The sequence below is a fragment of the Lytechinus variegatus genome, chromosome 7, assembly GCF_018143015.1.
Source record: "Lytechinus variegatus isolate NC3 chromosome 7, Lvar_3.0, whole genome shotgun sequence".
NCBI lineage: Eukaryota > Metazoa > Echinodermata > Echinoidea > Temnopleuroida > Toxopneustidae > Lytechinus > Lytechinus variegatus.
Window position 1 is genome coordinate 31508764 of NC_054746.1, and position 20854 is coordinate 31529617.

Consider the following 20854-nt stretch of genomic DNA (forward strand, 5'->3'; position numbering starts at 1 on the left):
CCGGGTCTGGAAAAAAGGAATTAAGTTTAAAACGGACTCGCCAAAAATCCCTTCAAATTTATTACATTTGTGGGTAAAGCCATTATTTTGTGGGCGCTCAAAAATTATTACATTTGTGGGTAAAGTGTTATTACATTTATGGGAGTTATTACATTTGTGAACGATTATTACATTTGTGAACGATTATTACATTTTTGGGTGTAACACAGCAACTGTTTGCGGAAAAAATACATTCACACAAAGAAATTTCTTGCGACAAGAAAACAGTATATAGCAATGAAAAAAACTGTTTACGAAGTTCGGTCATGCCTTTTTCATGCCAATTGTATCCATTGCCTATACAATTAATGATGGGAAGATTGTCAGTTGCTCCACTAAAACTTTAATATAATTAGGCCCATATCTTTGCCCATATCTTAAAAACCCAGAAATGTAGAAATGAACTTTGCATAAGCAACGACCCATCAGAGATAAGAAATATTCTTTAGTGTTCTTTGAAATTTCGAATGAATCAAATGCTTTTATCAGCGATCCTCGCACAGACGACATCTGGATCATATACTGCAAGCACCTCAGTCAAGTTGTCGGTAGATTCAGTCTACTACTGAACTTCAAAGTCATGGGAATCTTTCAGCTATTAAGACTCGTTTTTGTGGTATTTATTACCTGCCAATTCGGCGCCCACGGCAAGGCAAAGGTTCGATACGATGGGTAAGGAGAAAATTAATTTCCACTTGATTTCCAAACGGATTGCAATATTTGAAGGAAAAGCAAAATCGATGAGTGATCAAAACAAGGTGAAAAGGCAAGAAGCTGTGAAGAAAATAATGATGAGTACCAAGCTGACAAAAAATATATATATTCAAGCAGCTGCCCTTGGCATTTTGTGCAAAATACGCACACCTTTACGCACGTCTGGAACATGATCTGTGGCTCAAGAAAGGTCACCAGTCGTGCGTAAAGTCTTGCGTAACTTAACGAACAGCTTTATGAAACACCCATCAGGGTAAAAATTATGGACTGCTTATATCTATTACTAGACCAAGGCATGTTTGCCTTGGTATGCAGTCATACAATAACCAATTTGAAAAGGAGATTAAGCAAGGCCCATACATGTCTGACATAGTTCCAAGGGATTTTCTTCAATTAGTCCAGTCAATATAGGGTTTGACCCACCACTAATTGCAACACTGGATATTCCACTGCAATGCTTTCCAGGAAGGTCCCCTGAACAACATACTAAAAGTCCCAAGAAATCCAAGCACCGGAAATTTATGAAATTTGCATATTATGCAAATTAGCCATAAAAAGTTAGAAAAATAAGGAAAATAGTCCAAAAATTACAAATTAAGTGTCCAAAACAATTTTATTTGAGCAAAAATTCATGATAAATAACTTTAATCAATGTTTTTAATCAAAAGTGCAAAAAAATCTACCTCATTTGCATAATATGCAAATAAGCATCCTTATATGGAAAATTGTCAAGATATTGTGAGTTTTCTCTCATTGACTGCTTGAAAATTTCAATAATGTTGAAATTTACATGCTGCTATCACTAAGGACGTTTAATAGATTCATATTAAGCTTAGTTTCTGTAGTGTCATTTGCATATTATGCAAATAAGTATGTAATAAATATTCAAGAAAACACACTGGTGATACATTCCTTAAAAAATGCAAGTAGATTATCTATTGAAATTTGAATATGGCAATGCCTTAAGTTACAGGAAGTTAACACCATATTAAAAGCCATTAAATAGACAAGCATAGGAAAATCACAAACTTTGCATTTTATGCAAATTAGCCATAAAAATTTGCAAATGAGGAAAATAATCCCAAATTTGGAAATCAAGTGCGGAAAACAATATAAATTGAATGGAAGTTTATGATAATCTTTACAAATTTAATAATTCTTCAAATAAAAAAAATGTAAACAAATCTACATCATTTGCATATATAATTATGAGCATCCTTGATGAAAAAAACAACCCAGAAATTTGTATTTTTCTCATACAAACAGTTAAACCCTCATTCCAAAGAGACCAAGAGCTCTGAAAGACTGCTGTCGACAAAAACTTGCTTGATCTTTCAACGAACTTTTAAAGATCTCTGATGTCTTTCACGATTCCTGATAGATCTTTCAATGGTCTTTGTGATCCTCGTGAGTCCAAAACCTTTTGAAACGGTTCAAAACAGTCTTTCAGCGGTCTTACAGGAAAATTGTTTTTGCTGGCCTTTCAGTGGTCTTTCAATGAACTTTCAAAGTTCTTATTAGTCTTTCTATGATCTTTCGGCAGTCTCTCGAGATTTTTTTCAGAGATTACTGTAAGACTCATGAGAGATCATTGGAAAATCATCAAAAGATAATTGAAAGACCAGGCAAAGTCTATGGAAAGAAATCTGAAGGATCACTTGATGCATAGACATCTCTGAAAGACCATTGAAAGATCTCTAGGACAGGTGTCTTTCAGAGTTCTTCGAGGGGTCTTTCTGAGCCATTCCACAGAGATGACAAAATTCAGTGATCTTGGAGACTGCTGTATAAGACCTTGCCAATTTTTGGTCTTTGAAAGGCCCTTCAAAGGTCTCCCCTCTGTGAATCTAGATCAATATATGACTACTAAGAATGCCTAGTACATTAATTGTCAGCTTAATATCTGAAGTGGAATGTACATATTTTGCAAATAAGCATCCGGCATGTTATAAATAATCAAGAAAACTTGTGATATTTTCCTCTAAAATTCCACGTAGATTATGTAACCTTGATGACCTTGCTTGGTTGATATTGACTTTTTTCATTGGGAGTTACCACCGGAGCAGATACCCCACTCATATTGTGCAATGATGAGTCAGTTCTACATGGGTCTTACTGTTTGAATGCTTCATATATCTACCCAAGTCCTGCTCTCTCCTTTACTTGGTAGAGTCTTTGCGTTTCTTGCTAGTATAGTCCACGCTAGCATGCTCCTTGATTGTCAAGTGATCAGTACAAGATGTCACACCCAGTACAAATAAAAGCTCGTCAGCTTTGAATATTTGGTCCTTGTACCACACCACTTGTCTTGGTGGTGAATATGAGTAACTTTCTTGGATCACGAGATCCCTGGGCATGGTTTATAAATACCAATGAGCATTTGCCCATACGAGCGACATGAAAGCCATTCATAAATTCATGATAAAGGCTTAAAGTGTATATAGACATCTTTTCAGATACAGGAATCATGATTAGACGTCCTTGCTGAATCCAGTTGCTGCTTCAGGATGAAGCATCCGTTTTCTGTTCTTTCCTCTTTGATGAATCTCCTAAGGATGGCTACTATCTCCATATATTGTAGCTATAGTTTCTAAGCAAATCGTATGCAAATAATATAAATTTCCTGATATTTATGGCAAATGGAAATTCCTCAGTGAGACAATGAACAACCAAGTAGACGTTAACAGATGAAGGACTAAGCCAGATTATTGCCTTTCCAACAAGAGGACACAACATAACGGAACACCTTTAACATCACTATTAAATACCATCCAACATTGATTAAACAGTGTGTACCCATTCCAGGATTTGTTTGCCACTTTGTTTTACTCATTGGTATACCGTGAGGGTATACAGAGGACTAAACCTTTCAGAAATTATGGTACGACTAAGGATGTCTTCTGGAGGAATGCTGAATTTCATAGTGTCATGCAGATGTACTTTGGACAATCATACAACTCTCTGTACTGAAATCCGACAAGTCGAGCATAGGAGATTGAATGTCAATCAAGAGGACTTTGACCAGAACCAAACCATTACCCTTGTCTTCTTCCGACACAAGTTGCCTCAATGAGACACTGGACATAAATTGTGTCGGAAGAAAAGTTTTATAGGAAGGCTTGCGCATGTTGAGCATCAGCAAGGTGAAGCTCAGAATAGCTACAATGCATGAAGGAGGACCATAGAATGGTTTGTAGACAAGCCTATAGTACATAATTTGTTGACCGGATTGGCAATGATCCAGGCTGTAACAACTAGCATGTTGGAAGCCCTTAATATCATGCGCTATGACTACATTGGAAGACAACAGATTTTTTAGTCTTAGTATTTACCACTAATCATGATGATGATGACGCTGCTCTGCAAATCCTGGAACCCTTTTGTGACCCAGACATAACCAGAGTCAAGCGGGTGTAGCCAAATTACTGAAGAAATTGTTAAAGAAAACAATCTGCATGAAGCTACTAGGCCAGATGGAATCTCTGTTACAATTCTTAATGAGACTACTCATCAGATCTCACCTGCCATAAGTTTGCTTTTCTTGGCCTCCCTTCTGTCGTTCTCATCGATATAAGAAAGGGATGTCAGCTCTAACAAACTACTCACCAATTTCAAATAATGTGCTTTGTTCTTGCCAATCGCATCATCTTGTCAGACTAACAACATGGCTTTAGGTTGTGAAGAGCACATTTCCAGTATTTCCCTTAAATACAAACTATATTAGGATAAATATGCATGCTTAGTGATAGCAGCATAATGATTTGAACAACAGTCAATGTGAGAAAATCAAAATATCTTGACATTTTCCATATATGGATACCTATTTGCATAATATGCAAATGAGGCAGATTTTGCTAGCTTTTTAAAATAAAAACATTGTACTTATTTATTCATCATTAAAATTTTGTTCAAGTTAATTGCTTTTGACATTTAATAATATAATCTTTGGATTATTTTCCTTATTTCCTATTTTTAATGGCTAATTTGCATAATATGCAAATTAATTTTCAGGCATTGTGATGAATTCTCATGCTTAGTGATAGTAGCATATAAATGTCTACATAAATCAAATGTTTTCAAGCAGTCTATATGAGAACAATTACAATATCTTGAAGTATTTCCATATAAGGATGATTATTTGCATAATATGCAAATTAGGTAGATTTGTTTGCGCTTTTGAATAAAAACATTGAATACAGTTATTTATCATTACTTTTCGCTCAAATTAAATTGTTTTGGAAGCTTAATTTGTAATCTTTGGACTATTTTCCTTATTTTTCTAACTTTTTATGGCTAATTTGCATAATATGCAAATTTCATAAATTTCCACTGCTTGGATTTTTTGGGACTTTTAGTATGTTGTTAAGGGGACCTTCCTGGAAAGCATTGCAGTGGAAAATCAAGTGTTGCAATTAGTGGCGGGTCACCCCCCTATTCTGGCTAGATTGACTGGACTAAATGCCTGAATGCTTGCGAGGTATATTTTCAGACCTGATGTTCCTTAAACGCTTGAGCACGTACCAGAAATTCCGCTAAAGCCAGAGTAATAAGCCAGTTCGTAGTTCCTTTCTGCGCATGATCAAAAGATTCTGCGCATGATCAGAGGAAGGTCATTTGTACTAAAGTTATATGGTGGTTTAAAATATGAGATAAGCACCAACTTTGATGTCTTGATTATGCATATATTCCTTTGAATTGTGTTTTTTTTAATGTAAATCCACAAAAAAAGTGGAGCGTTGTGGCCCAGTGGATTAATCTCCAGACTTTGAAACAGAAGGTCGAGGATTCAAATCCCAGCCATGGCGTAGTTTCCTTCAGCAAGAAATTCATCCACATTGTGCTGCACTCAACCCAGGTGAGGTGAATGTGTACCTGGCAGGAATTTATTCCTTGAAATGCGTGTGCGCTGTAATCTGAGTAATTACGGCTGCCAAGCTACAGCTGGGGTAATAATATCCAAGTCCTTTGGAAGCGCATAGAGACATTATTCATAATGTGATATGCGCTATACAAGAACTGTAAATTATTATTATTATTAAAAACCAACAATGCGTCCACGAACGACTGGTATTTCACAGTTTGCCAAGTACATTGTGCAACATGCTATGATAAGCTATTCTAGTCACCTGGTCCATTCAATTTCTCCATCCTGCTATGTAAGGCAAGCTTACGTAATATCTTGCTTTGAAATCCGCCTATCAAGCATTATGAAAGAAATGAAATGTCATTTGACCAAAATTGTCCCTGAAGTAACTACGAACTGGTCTATTGGTCCATGATTACACTAAGTACGTTGTTTAAGCCCGTCACTCTAACAACTATTGTTTAAACTCTTTAAACAATTGTTTAAACTTTTTAAACAAGTTATTTAAAAAGTTTAAACAAAAGTGAATAGCTTAAGCAGCATTTTTTAACTGTGTACGCAGCACTTATTGTAGAGCTTTAAAGACTTCTGATAAGGAGGTATTAGTCGCTTTATTAAGTATCAAAGTTATGTCTGTCATCATCATGATCAGAAGATAATAACTTCCTATCAATAATTCCTTTGACGAAACATCAATAACTAACGGAATATTCCGAGCTGAAAATAATTATATCTAAACAAATTAATTCACCGAGCAAATCGCTTAAAAGATGGGCTGATTAATGTCCCCATCTTGACGTTCCTTAATCATACATGTGTTTAGGATGTTTCCCTCGTAACATGGGTGTCGATCGGTATTCTTGGTGGGGGGGGGGTGATTGACACAAATGTTCTTGTGGATGGGAACTTTCAACATTACCCCCACTAAAATCACAAGTTAGGACATTTGGGAGAGGTTGATGTGCATGGTGTTCTTGGAAATTCCTTCATTGTTGTAGTGTACTGTACTAATATATATTTTTTTAATTCAATTTGTGTTACAAGTAAGCCTATTCTAAACTCATATGTACGAAAGAAAAAATGACAAAAATTTCTGGACCATGTACAAAGTGATATGTTTATTGAGCATAATGTATACAACTTCTCTCTTAAATCTAACCCGACTGGCAATATCTTTTTTCTTCTTTCGGACAAATTAACACAAGCACAAATTACAAACTGTGTCTCTCGTGCGCCATCGGGCTTACCGTCATTCCTTAGACGATTTTAACCCTGGATTTTAACATGTTTTAAATGCTTTATAAGTGCATGAAACAGAAACAAACATAAAAACAATCAAAACTCAACTGTCATGAATGATATTTCTCCAACATTTTCTTGAACCATCGCGATGCATCGGTGTGTAATATCAGCTATTATGTGTTAAAATGAAATTTACGTACCGCATGAGTGTGCTCATATATAATGCAAAACTGTCATCACTTTCCAAATTCAAAAGAGATTTCTTTTTGCCAAAATAAGAAAAAATCAATCAAGTTTAGTTATTCAAGTCCATAACAATAACATGGAAAAAAAAACATCCGATGTTCATATCCGAAGATGCGCTTTAGAGAGAAATGAATGATTATTCTTTCTGAAACCATTAATTGATTTCACTTATTAAAAATTGTAAAATATGATCATATTATATTGAGCTCACTGAACCTCAATATATTCATGAGAGGTATCTGATGGGGTCACATGATAAAGTGTTTAATATTAATTACATCCAACCGCGTACAACAAAAGCACCATACATATGAGCTACTGATCATCAAACGACCATTATGACTTTTTAAAAGTGAAATTTTTGCATTTGATATGGGCTCACTCTTTCATGACTATGGGCACCTCATTTCCACATAGATAGGTAATGAGGACATCAATTCTCTCCTGCAAAATATTATCGACCAAAACTTATCGTTCAAGTCAAGTTATTTGGATATACAAGTAGGGGTGACTTTCGTTTTGTGCGCATCTTCCTTTTCGTATATTTTCTTGTTCAAAGTTTTCTTGGTAGCTTGTTAATTTCGCGCATTGGAATTTGGTTACAATAACTTTTTATGACAACGATGCCTGGAGATTTACTTATTTTACATTACAAAAATGAATGATATTCAAAAGGGTTGTAGATTAAATTGGACAAACATCATGCACTTGGACGTGGAGAGGGGTAAATCTGAGAAAAGTTATTTGTCCTTTTTCAAGATCTACCCCTCTGGGATTTACGTCCATGGGGTTTTCCCCGTTTATATTGCCACCCTTTTACTCCCGTTTATTTTTCCACCCTTTTGAATTAATTGATTTATTGAAATTAATTTATTCACCACTGGTGGGATGGAACACCCTATCAACAAAAGTTGTTTTTCGTCGGGGTCCTTTTATGTCATGTGTTAAAAAATATCATGTACATAAACATTTCATTCTTTCTCATCTTGAACCTCCACCCATCTGTTTAAAAGTCCTGGAAAACAATATGTATACACAAATTGCGACGGAAACAAACTGATTTATGGCATACTATAATCATCATGATCAAACTTTTCATTTTTTCATCATCATCATTATTATAATTTTTCTACCCTAAATTATTGGGGGATGATAATACAGGCCATCCCCCCACTTGAAATATTGGGGGATATATCCCCCCCCCCGTGATCGACACCCATGCCTCGTAACAAGATAAGTCGCAACAATTAATATCTAATGCATTTAATCAGGTATAAATCCTATTTTTTAATCATTGGACGACAAATCTTTAATAAACATTTTTTAATGAAATAGAATAAGAAGTTTAAGTGGAGATATGACAGGTCATCTTCAATATGTACATTGCATATTCATGAAGACATGAATAGATATTACATCTGTTCAAATCATATTATTTCCAGCTCATAGTGTCCCTTTGAATTATGTAAACGTGTCTACATGAAATATTACTTCATCAACAAAACCTCTTTTTCATATATTCAGCTGAGCCACGTTCCATTCTTGACAATTCTTTCGAGAGCAAGAACATATACATCTATCACTACCAACTTATCGTATATTTTTACGACGTACAGAAACGACGATCACGATAAGTGAAACACGGTCATTTTGATGTAATAGTGCGTAAATGTCCTAATAAAAGTGAATTGTCACAAGATCATTGTGCCCAAGTGTTTTTCATCCAAAATCCCAAAGAAAATCAGAATGTAATCAATCAAAAGAATATTCTGTGTTCTATTTTAACCTAAAAAAATATTCAGTCTCTTGAATTTTATTTTCTCTTGTAAAATTTTAGTTTTGTAATAGATGGGATTATTTTTTTCTTATCAATAATACCATATGAGCTCGTCAAAAATACAATTCCGTTGTTACTTTTATCCATGGCAAATCAATGATTTAAATATCATTTTCTTTAAAATGTTCTCATGTTTACACTGGATTGTCTTTCAAGTTATCAGGTCATTAGGATGATACCAAACAGTCTAGATGAGCTTGAATGGCTGATCAATTACATAGAGAGCAGGAATGAGGTAGAGGTTTATTTTTTTTTAGATTATGAAAGGAACTTTTGGCAATTACAAATGAACTGAGTAGTAGTAGTAGTAGTAGTAGTAGTAGTAATACTAATAGGAGTAGTAGTAGTAGTAGTAGTAGTAGTTGTTGTTGTTGTTGTTGTGGTAGTAGTAGAAGTAGTAGTAGTAGTAGTAGTAGTAGTAGTAGTAGTAGTTGTTGTTGTGGTAGTAGTAGAAGTAGTAGTAGTAGTAGTAGTAGTAGTAGTTGTTGTTGTTGTGGTAGTAGTAGTAGAAGTAGTAGTAGTAGTAGTAGTAGTAGTAGTAGTAGTAGTAGTAGTAGTAGTAGTAGTAGTAGTAGTAGTAGTAGTAGTAGTAGTAGTAGTAGTAGTAGTAGTAGTAGTAGTTGTTGTTGTTGTTGTTGTTGTTGTTGTTGTTGTAGTAGTAGTAGTAGTAGTAGTAGTAGTAGTAGTAGTAGTAGTAGTTGTTGTTGTTGTTGTGGTAGTAGTAGAAGTAGTAGTAGTAGTAGTAGTAGTAGTAGTAGTAGTAGTAGTAGTAGTAGTAGTAGTAGTAGTAGTAGTAGTAGTAGTAGTAGTAGTAGTAGTAGTAGTAGTAGTAGTAGTAGTAGTAGTAGTAGTAGTTGTTGTTGTAGTAGTAGTAGTAGTAGTAGTAGTAGTAGTAGTAGTAGTAGTAGTAGTAGTAGTAGCAGTAGTAGTAGAAGTAGTAGTAGTAGTAGTAGTAGTAGTAGTAGTAGTAGTAGTAGTAGTAGTAGTAGTAGTAGTAGTAGTAGTAGTAGTAGTAGTAGTAGTAGTAAAAGTAGTTGTTGCTGTTATTGTATCGCTTAGTTCTTTTTTATTAACCTCTAGTGCAACTTCCAGTCCGATGATCATCATAATCAAAGATCATACCACTGGTTATTTTCCTCTTTTGTCAATACTATCACAGATCGATGTCTGGAAAGAACCAAGCAAGGTTGGTCATCCTGTGGACATCATGATACCTCCTAGAACTACGGACTCGGAGGATCTTGTATCCCTGGCAACAGATACAGGAATTTCTACAACTGTCATGGTATGATCGTGTGTACTCGATAAAAGAATAACATAAGGTGGTTTCAGACCGCCTCGAAGTTCGCCAGTTCCAGGTATTCTCTGATCGGGAAATTTACCCCAATCAGAAAATACCAGGTATTTTGGTAATGTGAAAGCAAACTACGCGTAATATCCCCGAAAGAAAATACCCGCTAAATAGCAGGTACTTGGCGAAATTACGAGAACTTTCGTGGGGATTTTTCCAAGGTCGCAGGTATTTTGGCGATGTGAAAGCAAATTACGGGAACTTTTATCCCAGCGTGTCGTTGGGCGCGGCGGCGTGGGTGGCTGCTGGGCTAGTGATTTTGAATCTCGCGCCTTGTCTGCTTATCAGACCATACTGCGCATGCTCGTAACTTCGGGAACTTATCCCGAAGGATGTGTTTCGGGGCGGTGTGAATGCAGGAATAATTAACGGGTATTTTTTAGCCTTAAAAAGTTCTCGTAATTTAACGGGGATTCTTGTGATCGAGGCGGTTTGAAACCGCCTATATATATGGGTCAAAAGGAAAGAAAAAATATTAATATTCTATTGTCGTGACAATGATGATAATCGTCAATCTCGCAATCAAGATCATAATGATGAGGAGGAGGATTAAACTAATGATGATAATGACGGTGATAATGATGGTGATTACGAGGTTTGTAGTGGTGATAATTATGAGGATGGTAATGATGATGATGACGTTGATGGTGATGATGGTAGTGGTGGTGATGATGGTGATGATGATGAAGATGATGACAGTGACGATACTGATGCTCATGATATTAGTTTTGGTGGCGATTTTGATGATGATGATGATGATGATGGTGGTAGTGGTGGTGATGATGGTGATGATTATGAAGATGATGACAGTGACGATACTGATGCTCATGATATTAGTTTTGATGGCGATTTTGATGATGATGATGATGGTAATGGTGGTGATGATGGTGATGATTATGAAGATGATTACAGTGACGATACTGATGCTCATGATATTAGTTTTGGTGGCGATTTTGATGATGATGATGGTAGTGGTGGTGATGATGGTGATGATTGTGAAGATGATTACAGTGACGATACTGATGCTCATGATATTAGTTTTGGTGGCGATTTTGATGATGATGATGGTAGTGGTGGTGATGGTGGTGATGATTGTGAAGATGACTACAGTGACGATACTGATGCTCATGATATTAGTTTTGGTGGCGATTTTGATGATGATGATGATGATGGTAGTGGTGGTGATGATGGTGATGATTATGAAGATGATGACAGTGACGATACTGATGCTCATGATATTAGTTTTGGTGGCGATTTTGATGATGATGATAATGATGATGATGGTAGTGGTGGTGATGATGGTGATGATTATGAAGATGATGACAGTGACGATACTGATGCTCATGATATTAGTTTTGGTGGCGATTTTGATGATGATGATGATGGTAGTGGTGGTGATGATGGTGATGATTATGAAGATGATGACAGTGACGATACTGATGCTCATGATATTAGTTTTGGTGGCGATTTTGATGATGATGATGATGATGATGATGGTAGTGGTGGTGATGATGGTGATGATTATGAAGATGATGACAGTGACGATACTGATGCTCATGATATTAGTTTTGGTGGCGATTTTGATGATGATGATGGTAGTGGTGGTGACGGTGATGATTATGAAGATGATGACAGTGACGATACTGATGCTCATGATATTAGTTTTGGTGGCGATTTTGATGATGATGATGATGATGGTTGTGGTGGTGATGATGGTGATGATTATGAAGATGATGACAGTGACGATACTGATGCTCATGATATTAGTTTTGGTGGCGATTTTGATGATGATAATGATGATGATGGTAGTGGTGGTGATGATGGTGATGATTATGAAGATGATGACAGTGACGATACTGATGCTCATGATATTAGTTTTGGTGGCGATTTTGATGATGATGATGATGATGATGGTAGTGGTGGTGATGATGGTGATGATTATGAAGATGATGACAGTGACGATACTGATGCTCATGATATTAGTTTTGGTGGCGATTTTGATGATGATGATGATGATGATGATGGTAGTGGTGGTGATGATGGTGATGATTATGAAGATGATGACAGTGACGATACTGATGCTCATGATATTAGTTTTGGTGGCGATTTTGATGATGATGATGGTAGTGGTGGTGACGGTGATGATTATGAAGATGATGACAGTGACGATACTGATGCTCATGATATTAGTTTTGGTGGCGATTTTGATGATGATGATGATGATGGTAGTGGTGGTGATGATGGTGATGATTATGAAGATGATGACAGTGACGATACTGATGCTCATGATATTAGTTTTGGTGGCGATTTTGATGATGATGATGGTAAAATTGATTATGGTGCTAGTGATGATGATTATCTTTATTACAATAGATGAAGAAATCGCGGTTTATTGTAGCATAGGAGTAGACGCATCATTATCAATATTATTATTATTGCTTGTGTTATTATTAATGTCATTGTTTTATACAAATTTGGGCATTATTTTCATCATCATTATAGCAAAAATTACAGAGTAACTAAGTACAAAATTTCCAATGTAAGCATTTGTGCAATATTTGTAGAGTAATAGTCATTCATAATCAACCATCAATCAGTATTCATATATTTTGATGTATTAATTGGAGCAAATATTCATCACAATAATGATGTGTCACACTGAACATCACAGATCCAGGATGTTCAAAAGTTGATTGATAACGAAATATCCTCTCGGAGTCTACCTCAACGGTCGATGAGTACTGGATTCGACTACACTACCTACCACACATATGATGAGGTAACTTGATAGTAACGACTACAATTATTTTTATCACTATTTTGTTTGAATTATTCTCAATACCGCTGTTTCGATCCATTTCATTTCTATCTAATTATGAAAATAATATACAAATTCCTATATATTCACAATATTGTAGACCCATCATATCGCATGCATGAATGAAATAACATAAAATATTTCACGTTGTATTATAGTATAGTAGTAGTTGCTGTTGCATACTTAGATCAGTTTTATTTGTACTGGGATAGATTGCTATAAATTAATATAGCTTCCTTCTCTCTCTTCCTCTGTATATTTATTTATCTATATCTTTCAATGTAATTATCTTATTCTTCTTTTTCTAGATCGAGAAATGGATTGATGATATTGCCAACCAATACAGTGATTTAGTTAGTGTTGATGAGGTCAGCTCAACATATGAAGGCAAGATTATCAGGGGCATCAAGGTATAAACAGTTTCAAATCATTGACAAAGAACCCTTTTTAAATGATCTATAATGGAATTCAATAACATGATGAATATACATAATCCTATTTCGGAGGTGAACTATGACTTTACGAATCATATGCCGTCCTTTTTTGTGTCTTTCTGGACGTCTTTCTATATTAAAATATATACGCAACGCGGATATTCCTTTTTTGTAATTTGTGGGTTTAACTTGCAACTTAGATGTACTTTTATCTCTTTTAAGTTTGCCATGTTAGGTTAAAGTAATTGATTTTATATACATTCATACGGGGGTGAAGAAATGACAATCGCTTTAAGTTATTTTCTGCTTACGTATTTCTCTCTGATGAAGCGTAGGTATATGTTGGTCTATTTTGAGGGGGATGTTGCTTTGTAGTACTGTCATATTAGTCCATTGGTGAGGCGACCCTCTCCAATATGCTGCCGTACAAAACTTGAATTCGAGAGGATAAGCGTACTTCCATAGCCCCCTCCCCCCTTATGTCCAGTTTCGAGTATATCTTGTATTTCGAACATAATGTAAAATGATTTCTAATGAATTTTTCCTCATGAATGTCACAGATCGGATCACCGTCGGGCAATCTTAAACCTATGGCTTATATACAGGGAGGAATACACGCTCGCGAGTGGATCAGCCCAGCAACTGTTATGTTCATGACTTACAAGGTTAAAAAAAAAACATTGAGAAATCAATTTTAATGAAAAGAGAGTTTAAAAAGAGGTGTTGGGGATAAAGGCATCAAAATTGATGGAATAACGAGATAGTTATGTCTGTTGGAACTTTGCATCTTTCATTATCTTGCAGCTTATCTCCGTATGGGAATAAGTATTTAGCACAACATAATATTGAGCTCACAAAAAAGGTCAAGCAGCATAATTATAAATTGGAAACTAATTTGTATAAAATAGATAGAGTTGAATGCCTGATAGGCCTTCTACATGCACACTCTCGAAATGTTAGGCAACATACTGTCCGCACAACGATTGTTTAAACAATTTATCAAACTCTGGGTAGTTTTCAACCAATACTGTGTAGTTTTCACCCAAATCACACGTTATAGGTTTAAAACTACCCAGAATTGGATAAAGCAACAGTGGATCGCCACAGAAAGTAAAATTAAGAATTTTATAACTTTAGGTGCCCCCTGGGTTGCCCCTTAGATACGCCACTGCATGCACTACACACAAAAAACTGAAAAGAATAATGATAATAACAATATAGTAATAATGATAATAACAACAAAACAACAACCACAACAATAACAATAATGATAATCAATAAATATCAATGGAAATAAGAATGAGAATAAAAAATATCTGTAAAACAATAAGATATATAAATCAATGCTATATAACAAAGAAAAATATGAATATCAATATAAATAAAAGTTCGAATAAGATGAAAAAAATAAAGGAAAATGAAAATGAAAATACATAATAAGATAAAAATGAATTTAAAAAACGAATAAATAAATAAATGAATAAATACATGATGTCTGAAATCTGATTTCATTTCCTAACTCAGCTTCTGGATGCATATCAGAAGATGGATCCGTTGGTTACCGAGATGTTCAACAAAATAGACTGGTACATTGTTCCCGTACTCAACGCAGATGGATACATCTATACATGGATAAATGTAAGTCTACTTAACTGAAGAAATGATTATCGATTCATTTACGTAATCCAGTAATTCTTTGCTATGCTCCAATCACGTTCAGGGAACATGATAAAGGATTATAAAAATCTCGTAAAATGGGAGAATAATTTGAAATAATTCATGAAAGATGGATATCATGTCTCACTTCTCCGAAGAGAATCAGGTTCAATGCAAAATGCTAACATTTTTTAACCAATAGATTAAAGTATTACAAATTGGGAGATATTGCAATTACTATTATTACATTATTTCGCCGACAACAACATACATTTTAAGTGGATGCGGCTGGTTTTCCCTTTCAACGTCAACTCCGGACCCCCTCCGTCCTCGTACCCCTCCCCCTCTCCCTCTCTCTCCCTCAATCAATCTACCCCTCTTTTTCGCTCTTTCTCTTTTTACCCTTTTCTCATTCTATCTTTCTGATCCCAAGATATGAACAAGAAATTTAAAGCACATAGTTATCAGATTCACACCGACCATGCATGTATAAAGGTTTCTTTGCAAGACGGCATTCATATTGTTTGATCTATAAAAAACTAAAACTATTTCCACCACTGGCGTACAGGGGGGGGGGGGCTTGGGGCTCATGCCCCCCCCCCCTCAAAAAAAATCACGACCAATAAAAAAAGGAAAGGAATTAGGGTGAATATGATATCATTTTATGAATATTATGTCAATATCTATCACAAACTTACAAACTTGGATTTTTGTAACAAAATGGTCGAAATTTTTGCTCGCTCAGAATTTTTTATCAATGTTACGCGATACGCCATATCGAGCCCCCTCAATATTTCTTGCTCATTACGCCAGTGATTTCCATCCCTTGGTTTTACATCAACTCACATTATTGATATCAGGGTGTATTTCATAAAACTATTCGTTAGTTACTAACGATTTACGGACAGCTCTACTAAACACCAAGCTGATCAACAAAACATTGATGAATATGTTTTATCATTATTATTATTAATTATTATATGATATTTATTTATTCCAGGACCGTAACTGGCGTAAGAACAGACGAAGGGCACCTGGCGATGCTTGTGTTGGAATCGATCTCAATAGAAACTACGCTTACGAATGGGGAGGTGAGGGATCCCATACATTGTGAAATTTTCGTTGGGGTGGGGGGTCATTGAATCGTTTTACGTGTTGTGTTGAACGAACTAATATATCTTAAGGGGGAATTTTCCTATCCAGACCCCCCCCCCAAAAAAAAAAGGTGGAAGCTTACAGGTCCCACCCTCCACCTGCCCTCCCTAATGTACGTTCATACGATGGAAACATATTTTTTCATATATTATTAGGCACATTCATGTATATAAGTAGCAAGATAACTTATCAATTCAATTTTTAAAACTATATCAAGAAATGATTATACACATAGTGCATCGATTGTCGGCCTCAAAAGGGAGAGGTGAAAGTCCCTCCATGCCTCTCTCCAACCAACCGTGTGCGTATCAAAAAAAGAAAAGTTTACACTTAGAAATAACCGAGTGAAATTACAATTTGTAATATCCTGAAGCTTTTTTCACATTTAAATATTGGTTCAGATCTCCTCAATCAAATGACGATATTCTGTCGAAAAATCTTTCCGCTCGAGTGAGCACCTTTTGAAAAGTTCGTGAAAAAAATATATTGTGAGCTGAACTCGGAGGTATATGAATAAAAGTAAACATTAATCATGAAGAAAACATGGAATTTAGCTAGGAAGATTGATTTGAAGATATCTGTTACCTTTTTAAAGGACAAGTCCACCCCAACAAAAACTTGATTTGAATAAAAAGAAAAAAAATCAACGAGCATAACACTGAAAATTTCATCAAAATCGGATGTAAAATAAGAAAGTTATGGCATTTTAAAGTTTCGCTTATTTTCAACAAAATAGTTATATGAACGAGCCAGTTACATCAAAATGAGAGAGTTGATGACATCACTCACTATTTCTTTTGTATTTTATTATATGAAATATGAAATATTGCTATTTTCTCGTCATTGTCATGTGAAATGAAGTTTCATTCCTCCCTGAACACGTGGAATTCCATTATTTTAACATTTTGTGCTTCAGGCAAGGAGGTCCTAATCGTCAAATTCGTAAGAAATGAAATATTGTATAATTCAAACATTCAAATAAAGATTAAAATATGATCTGTAATCCAACTTTAAATGATGAAACTTTTTAAACAAATTATTTCAAAAAGTGCTGAAGATTTGTGAAATAAACCTTTGTTATGTCTTCAAATGCAGCTGGCACAAAAAGGTAAATGTTGTGCTTACCTAGTGTTAACATGTTTACTTGGGTGGCAAAGTTGTTACAAAATGTCTAAATGTATCTGTTTTATTTCAATTGGCTAAAAATGTAAAAAGAATAAATGAGAAATATATTGCACGGTCAGTTAGTTTCTGCCTTTTTTTCCTTGACACAGCGTGAAAATGAGCATTTCTGCGCAAACCGATTTCTCAAAATTTTTACTTTCCTCTGATAGATGAAACCCAAACCCAACTTTGGGAAAAATTTATCCCCCTTTTGTTTCTTTTTTTTTTTAATATCCAGGACTTAATCAAAGTGTAAACTTTTATTTATAGTTTAGATACACACTGTAATGGTTTGTTGTTTGGAATGCCTGATAGTCTCATTTCTAAGTTACAAAGAGTCCAAAATTCATGTGCAAGACTTATCTACCGTGTCCCAAAGTTCAGTTCCACTACACCTCTTCTGAGAGAACTCCACTGGTTGCCTGTACGTCAAAGAATTTCATTTAAAATTCTGTTAATTGTATATAAATCATTAATCGGTCAAGCCCCACATTACTTTACAGAATAAGCCAGTTCGTAGTTCCTTTCTGCGCATGATCATGCAGAGGAAGGTCATTTGTACTAAAGTGACATGGTGGTTTAAAATCTAATGAGATAAGCACCAACATTGATGTCTTGATTATTCATATATTCTTTTGAATTGTGTTTTTCATTTACATCCAAAAAACAACAACAATGCGTCCACGAACGACTGGTATTTCACAGCATGCCAAGTACATTGTGCAACATGCTATGATATGCATTCAAAGTAGGAATGCAACAAATACCTTCATAAAGTGTTCATTGGTGTGCTATTCTAGTCACCTGGTCTATTCAATTTCTTCATCCTGCTATGTAAGGCATGCTTACGTAATGTCTTGCTTTGAAATCTGCCTATCATAATGAAAGAAATGAAAGGTCATTTGACCAAAATTGTCCATGAAGTAACTACGAACTGGTCTATTATACCTTGGTCACATTTGATCTACGGCGGCCGTACGGCGAGTCGACAACAGCCGTTTTATTAATTTCAATTCAAACCACCTATGGTACAAAAAATGTTGAAACGGCTGTTTTCGACTCGCCGTACGGCCGCCGTAGATCAAATGTGACCATGGTATTACTCAAACTTAAAACCCAATCACACAGTCGAAGCCTGCGAAGTACCGCAGATAAATTATTGTTTCAGATCCCATTTCACAAAACAAAAGTCACGCTTGGTGATCGTGCATTTGTACTTGCTGCCCCCAAACTATGGAATAGCCTGCCAATCGATTTAAGAAGCTCTCCATCCTTGGCTCTCTTCAAATCAAAATTAAAAACATATCTCTTTAGTTAATAAAATATGCTGTGTAGACATAAGTAAAAAGAGCTCTGAACAAGCGCAGCTGAATATATCCATATAAAAGCTGCGCTACATAAATTATAAATATAAATGAATCAATCATTTACGGTTTGTTATCGGAGATCATGACGTTGATAATAGTTGACGACGTAGAATTATACAATGATAGTACTATGCGCAATGCTGGCGGCGACGATGGTGACGATGATGACGATTCATATCTTCTTTTCCGTTTGACTTATATAGGCAAAGGAGCTAGTCGCTCCTCGTGTGCCCTCACGTATCGTGGCCCTGGACCAGCCTCGGAGATCGAAGTAATCGGAATTACAGATTTCCTGAAGAAGAGGAACGAGATGACTGATATCAATCTATATATCGATGTCCACAGCTATGGTATGTTTTGGCTCTATCCTTGGGGTTATACCGATGATACAACCGTTTCACAACCCGATAGAGAACGACAGGTAAGTGATCAACTTACCAATTCTGCTTTGTCTCCTTTTCGCTGTTTTAATTTCTTTCTTTCATTATTTCACTATTTACTTTGCTTTTTATCAACTCCACATTTTTTCTTCTTCCTAATTCCGCCTTTAATCTTAAAATGAACGTCCGTCGATAGATATTAACGTACATTGTATATACACACTATTTATTTGTAGTCACTTTATAATGTCATAGGATAGTGTATGCAGGTTAGATTTACCAATATCAGATATTTATTTTGATTCTTTGTTTCTATTCTTCAAAATCATATTTTTTCAATCAGTATAGCCTAGGGATGAGAGCCAATGAAGCTATCAATGCTACTCATGGGAAAAGCTACCTTGTTGGAGAAGCGGGAGCATCTTTATGTAAGTAGTCACCTTTCTTCTCCATGTTACTCATATTTTTCTGTTTAATTTAAAATAAACATAAATTCAAATCAACTCCAGTGCCTTTTTCTACATCGTTGAAGCCTACATAAAAAAAATCAGTCAAAGCCTCATTTGATATTATTTTTAAGATTAGGAGAATATTGATAGTCAAGATAGATTGAAATCTATATATTTTGTTAAATTTCGGGAAATCTTCCTAACGTTTTGTATTTATGTGTTACTGAAAGTAGAGGTGAAAATCATTGAAATATATATATATACATGACTGTGATGTCATGTGTTTTTCTCTATCAAACTATTTCTATTGACTGTCACATCTTTCTATACTCAACAAATAAAAAAAATGGAAAAATCATATTGAATAAAATAGATAGCCTAATCGTTTAGTTCAGTATATAAAGAAAATTATTAAATACTTAAATATTATATAGCGGGCTCTTCAACAAAAACATCAACCGTAAAACAGAGTAAAAGAAGTTAAAAATGGGGAACGATGAAAGTGAATGAGAATTTTAGAAAGGGTAAAAAATAGAAAATAAATCTATTGCTCAGATCCTGATTTTAAGGAAACTTTCTTTCTAAAACAGACCATACACAGGACTTTGCTACTGACTTCGCACTACATACACTATAAATCAGTATTCTAAAGTAAGGTTATACAGGATTTCTTGATAAAACAATGTTCACTTCGATTGAATATGATGATTCCGTGATTTTTTATTAAAAAAACAGACCCGGCATCAGGGGGCAGCGACGACTGGGCCTACGGTGAATTGAAGATCAAATACACCTATACAATCGAACTAAGGGATGAAGGCCAATATGGGTTTATGTTGCCCGAGACTGAGATAGAACCGACTACCGAGGAAATTTATGCCGCCATGTTGGTCGTTGGAGAGCAACTACTCAGCGAATTATAGGCCTACAATCTGAATTCGACAGAAAGTGTGGGCGTCTCGGAGGGAGATCATTGACCCAATGATAATAGAAATAAACACGCTAATGATTATATTAATTATCGAAATAAATCAAAGTCATTGACTTTAAGTCAGACAGATTATTTATTTAAGTTTGCTCCGTGAGAAAATTGATTATTTTAAAACGTTTGCAATCGTATACATACACTTACATGCAT

The 20854-nt window shown here is 35.2% G+C and overlaps 1 protein-coding gene across 2 annotated transcripts; it reads left to right on the plus strand.

Moving 5' to 3' along the window:
- The first annotated feature begins 544 nt into the window (after positions 1–544).
- LOC121419012 (carboxypeptidase B-like) lies at positions 545–20854 on the plus strand. 2 transcript variants are annotated; one of them, XR_005970541.1, is made up of 11 exons: positions 545–711; positions 9099–9177; positions 10102–10227; positions 12965–13072; positions 13420–13521; positions 14106–14210; positions 15070–15183; positions 16202–16292; positions 19091–19308; positions 19616–19695; positions 20452–20541. XR_005970541.1 is itself a non-coding variant. In XM_041613271.1 (11 exons), exons 1-11 carry the CDS (start codon positions 620–622, stop codon positions 20637–20639), a joined length of 1308 nt encoding a protein of 435 aa, XP_041469205.1. In that variant the 5' UTR covers positions 545–619; the 3' UTR covers positions 20640–20854. The 2 variants fall into 2 exon arrangements, 1 of the variants encoding a protein (XP_041469205.1); XM_041613271.1 differs by having other exon boundaries at positions 19611–19695; positions 20452–20854.

What these genes read in the sequence shown, in the direction of transcription:
- LOC121419012 (XM_041613271.1), top strand. Translation starts at nt 620, where the DNA reads ATGGGAATCTTTCAGCTATTAAGACTCGTTTTTGTGGTATTTATTACC. An exon ending in GCAAAGGTTCGATACGATGG is followed by an intron (nt 712 to 9,098) that starts GTAAGGAGAAAA and finishes TTGTCTTTCAAG; the next exon opens with TTATCAGGTCATTAGGATGA. An exon ending in AGATTATCAGGGGCATCAAG is followed by an intron (nt 13,522 to 14,105) that starts GTATAAACAGTT and finishes TGAATGTCACAG; the next exon opens with ATCGGATCACCGTCGGGCAA.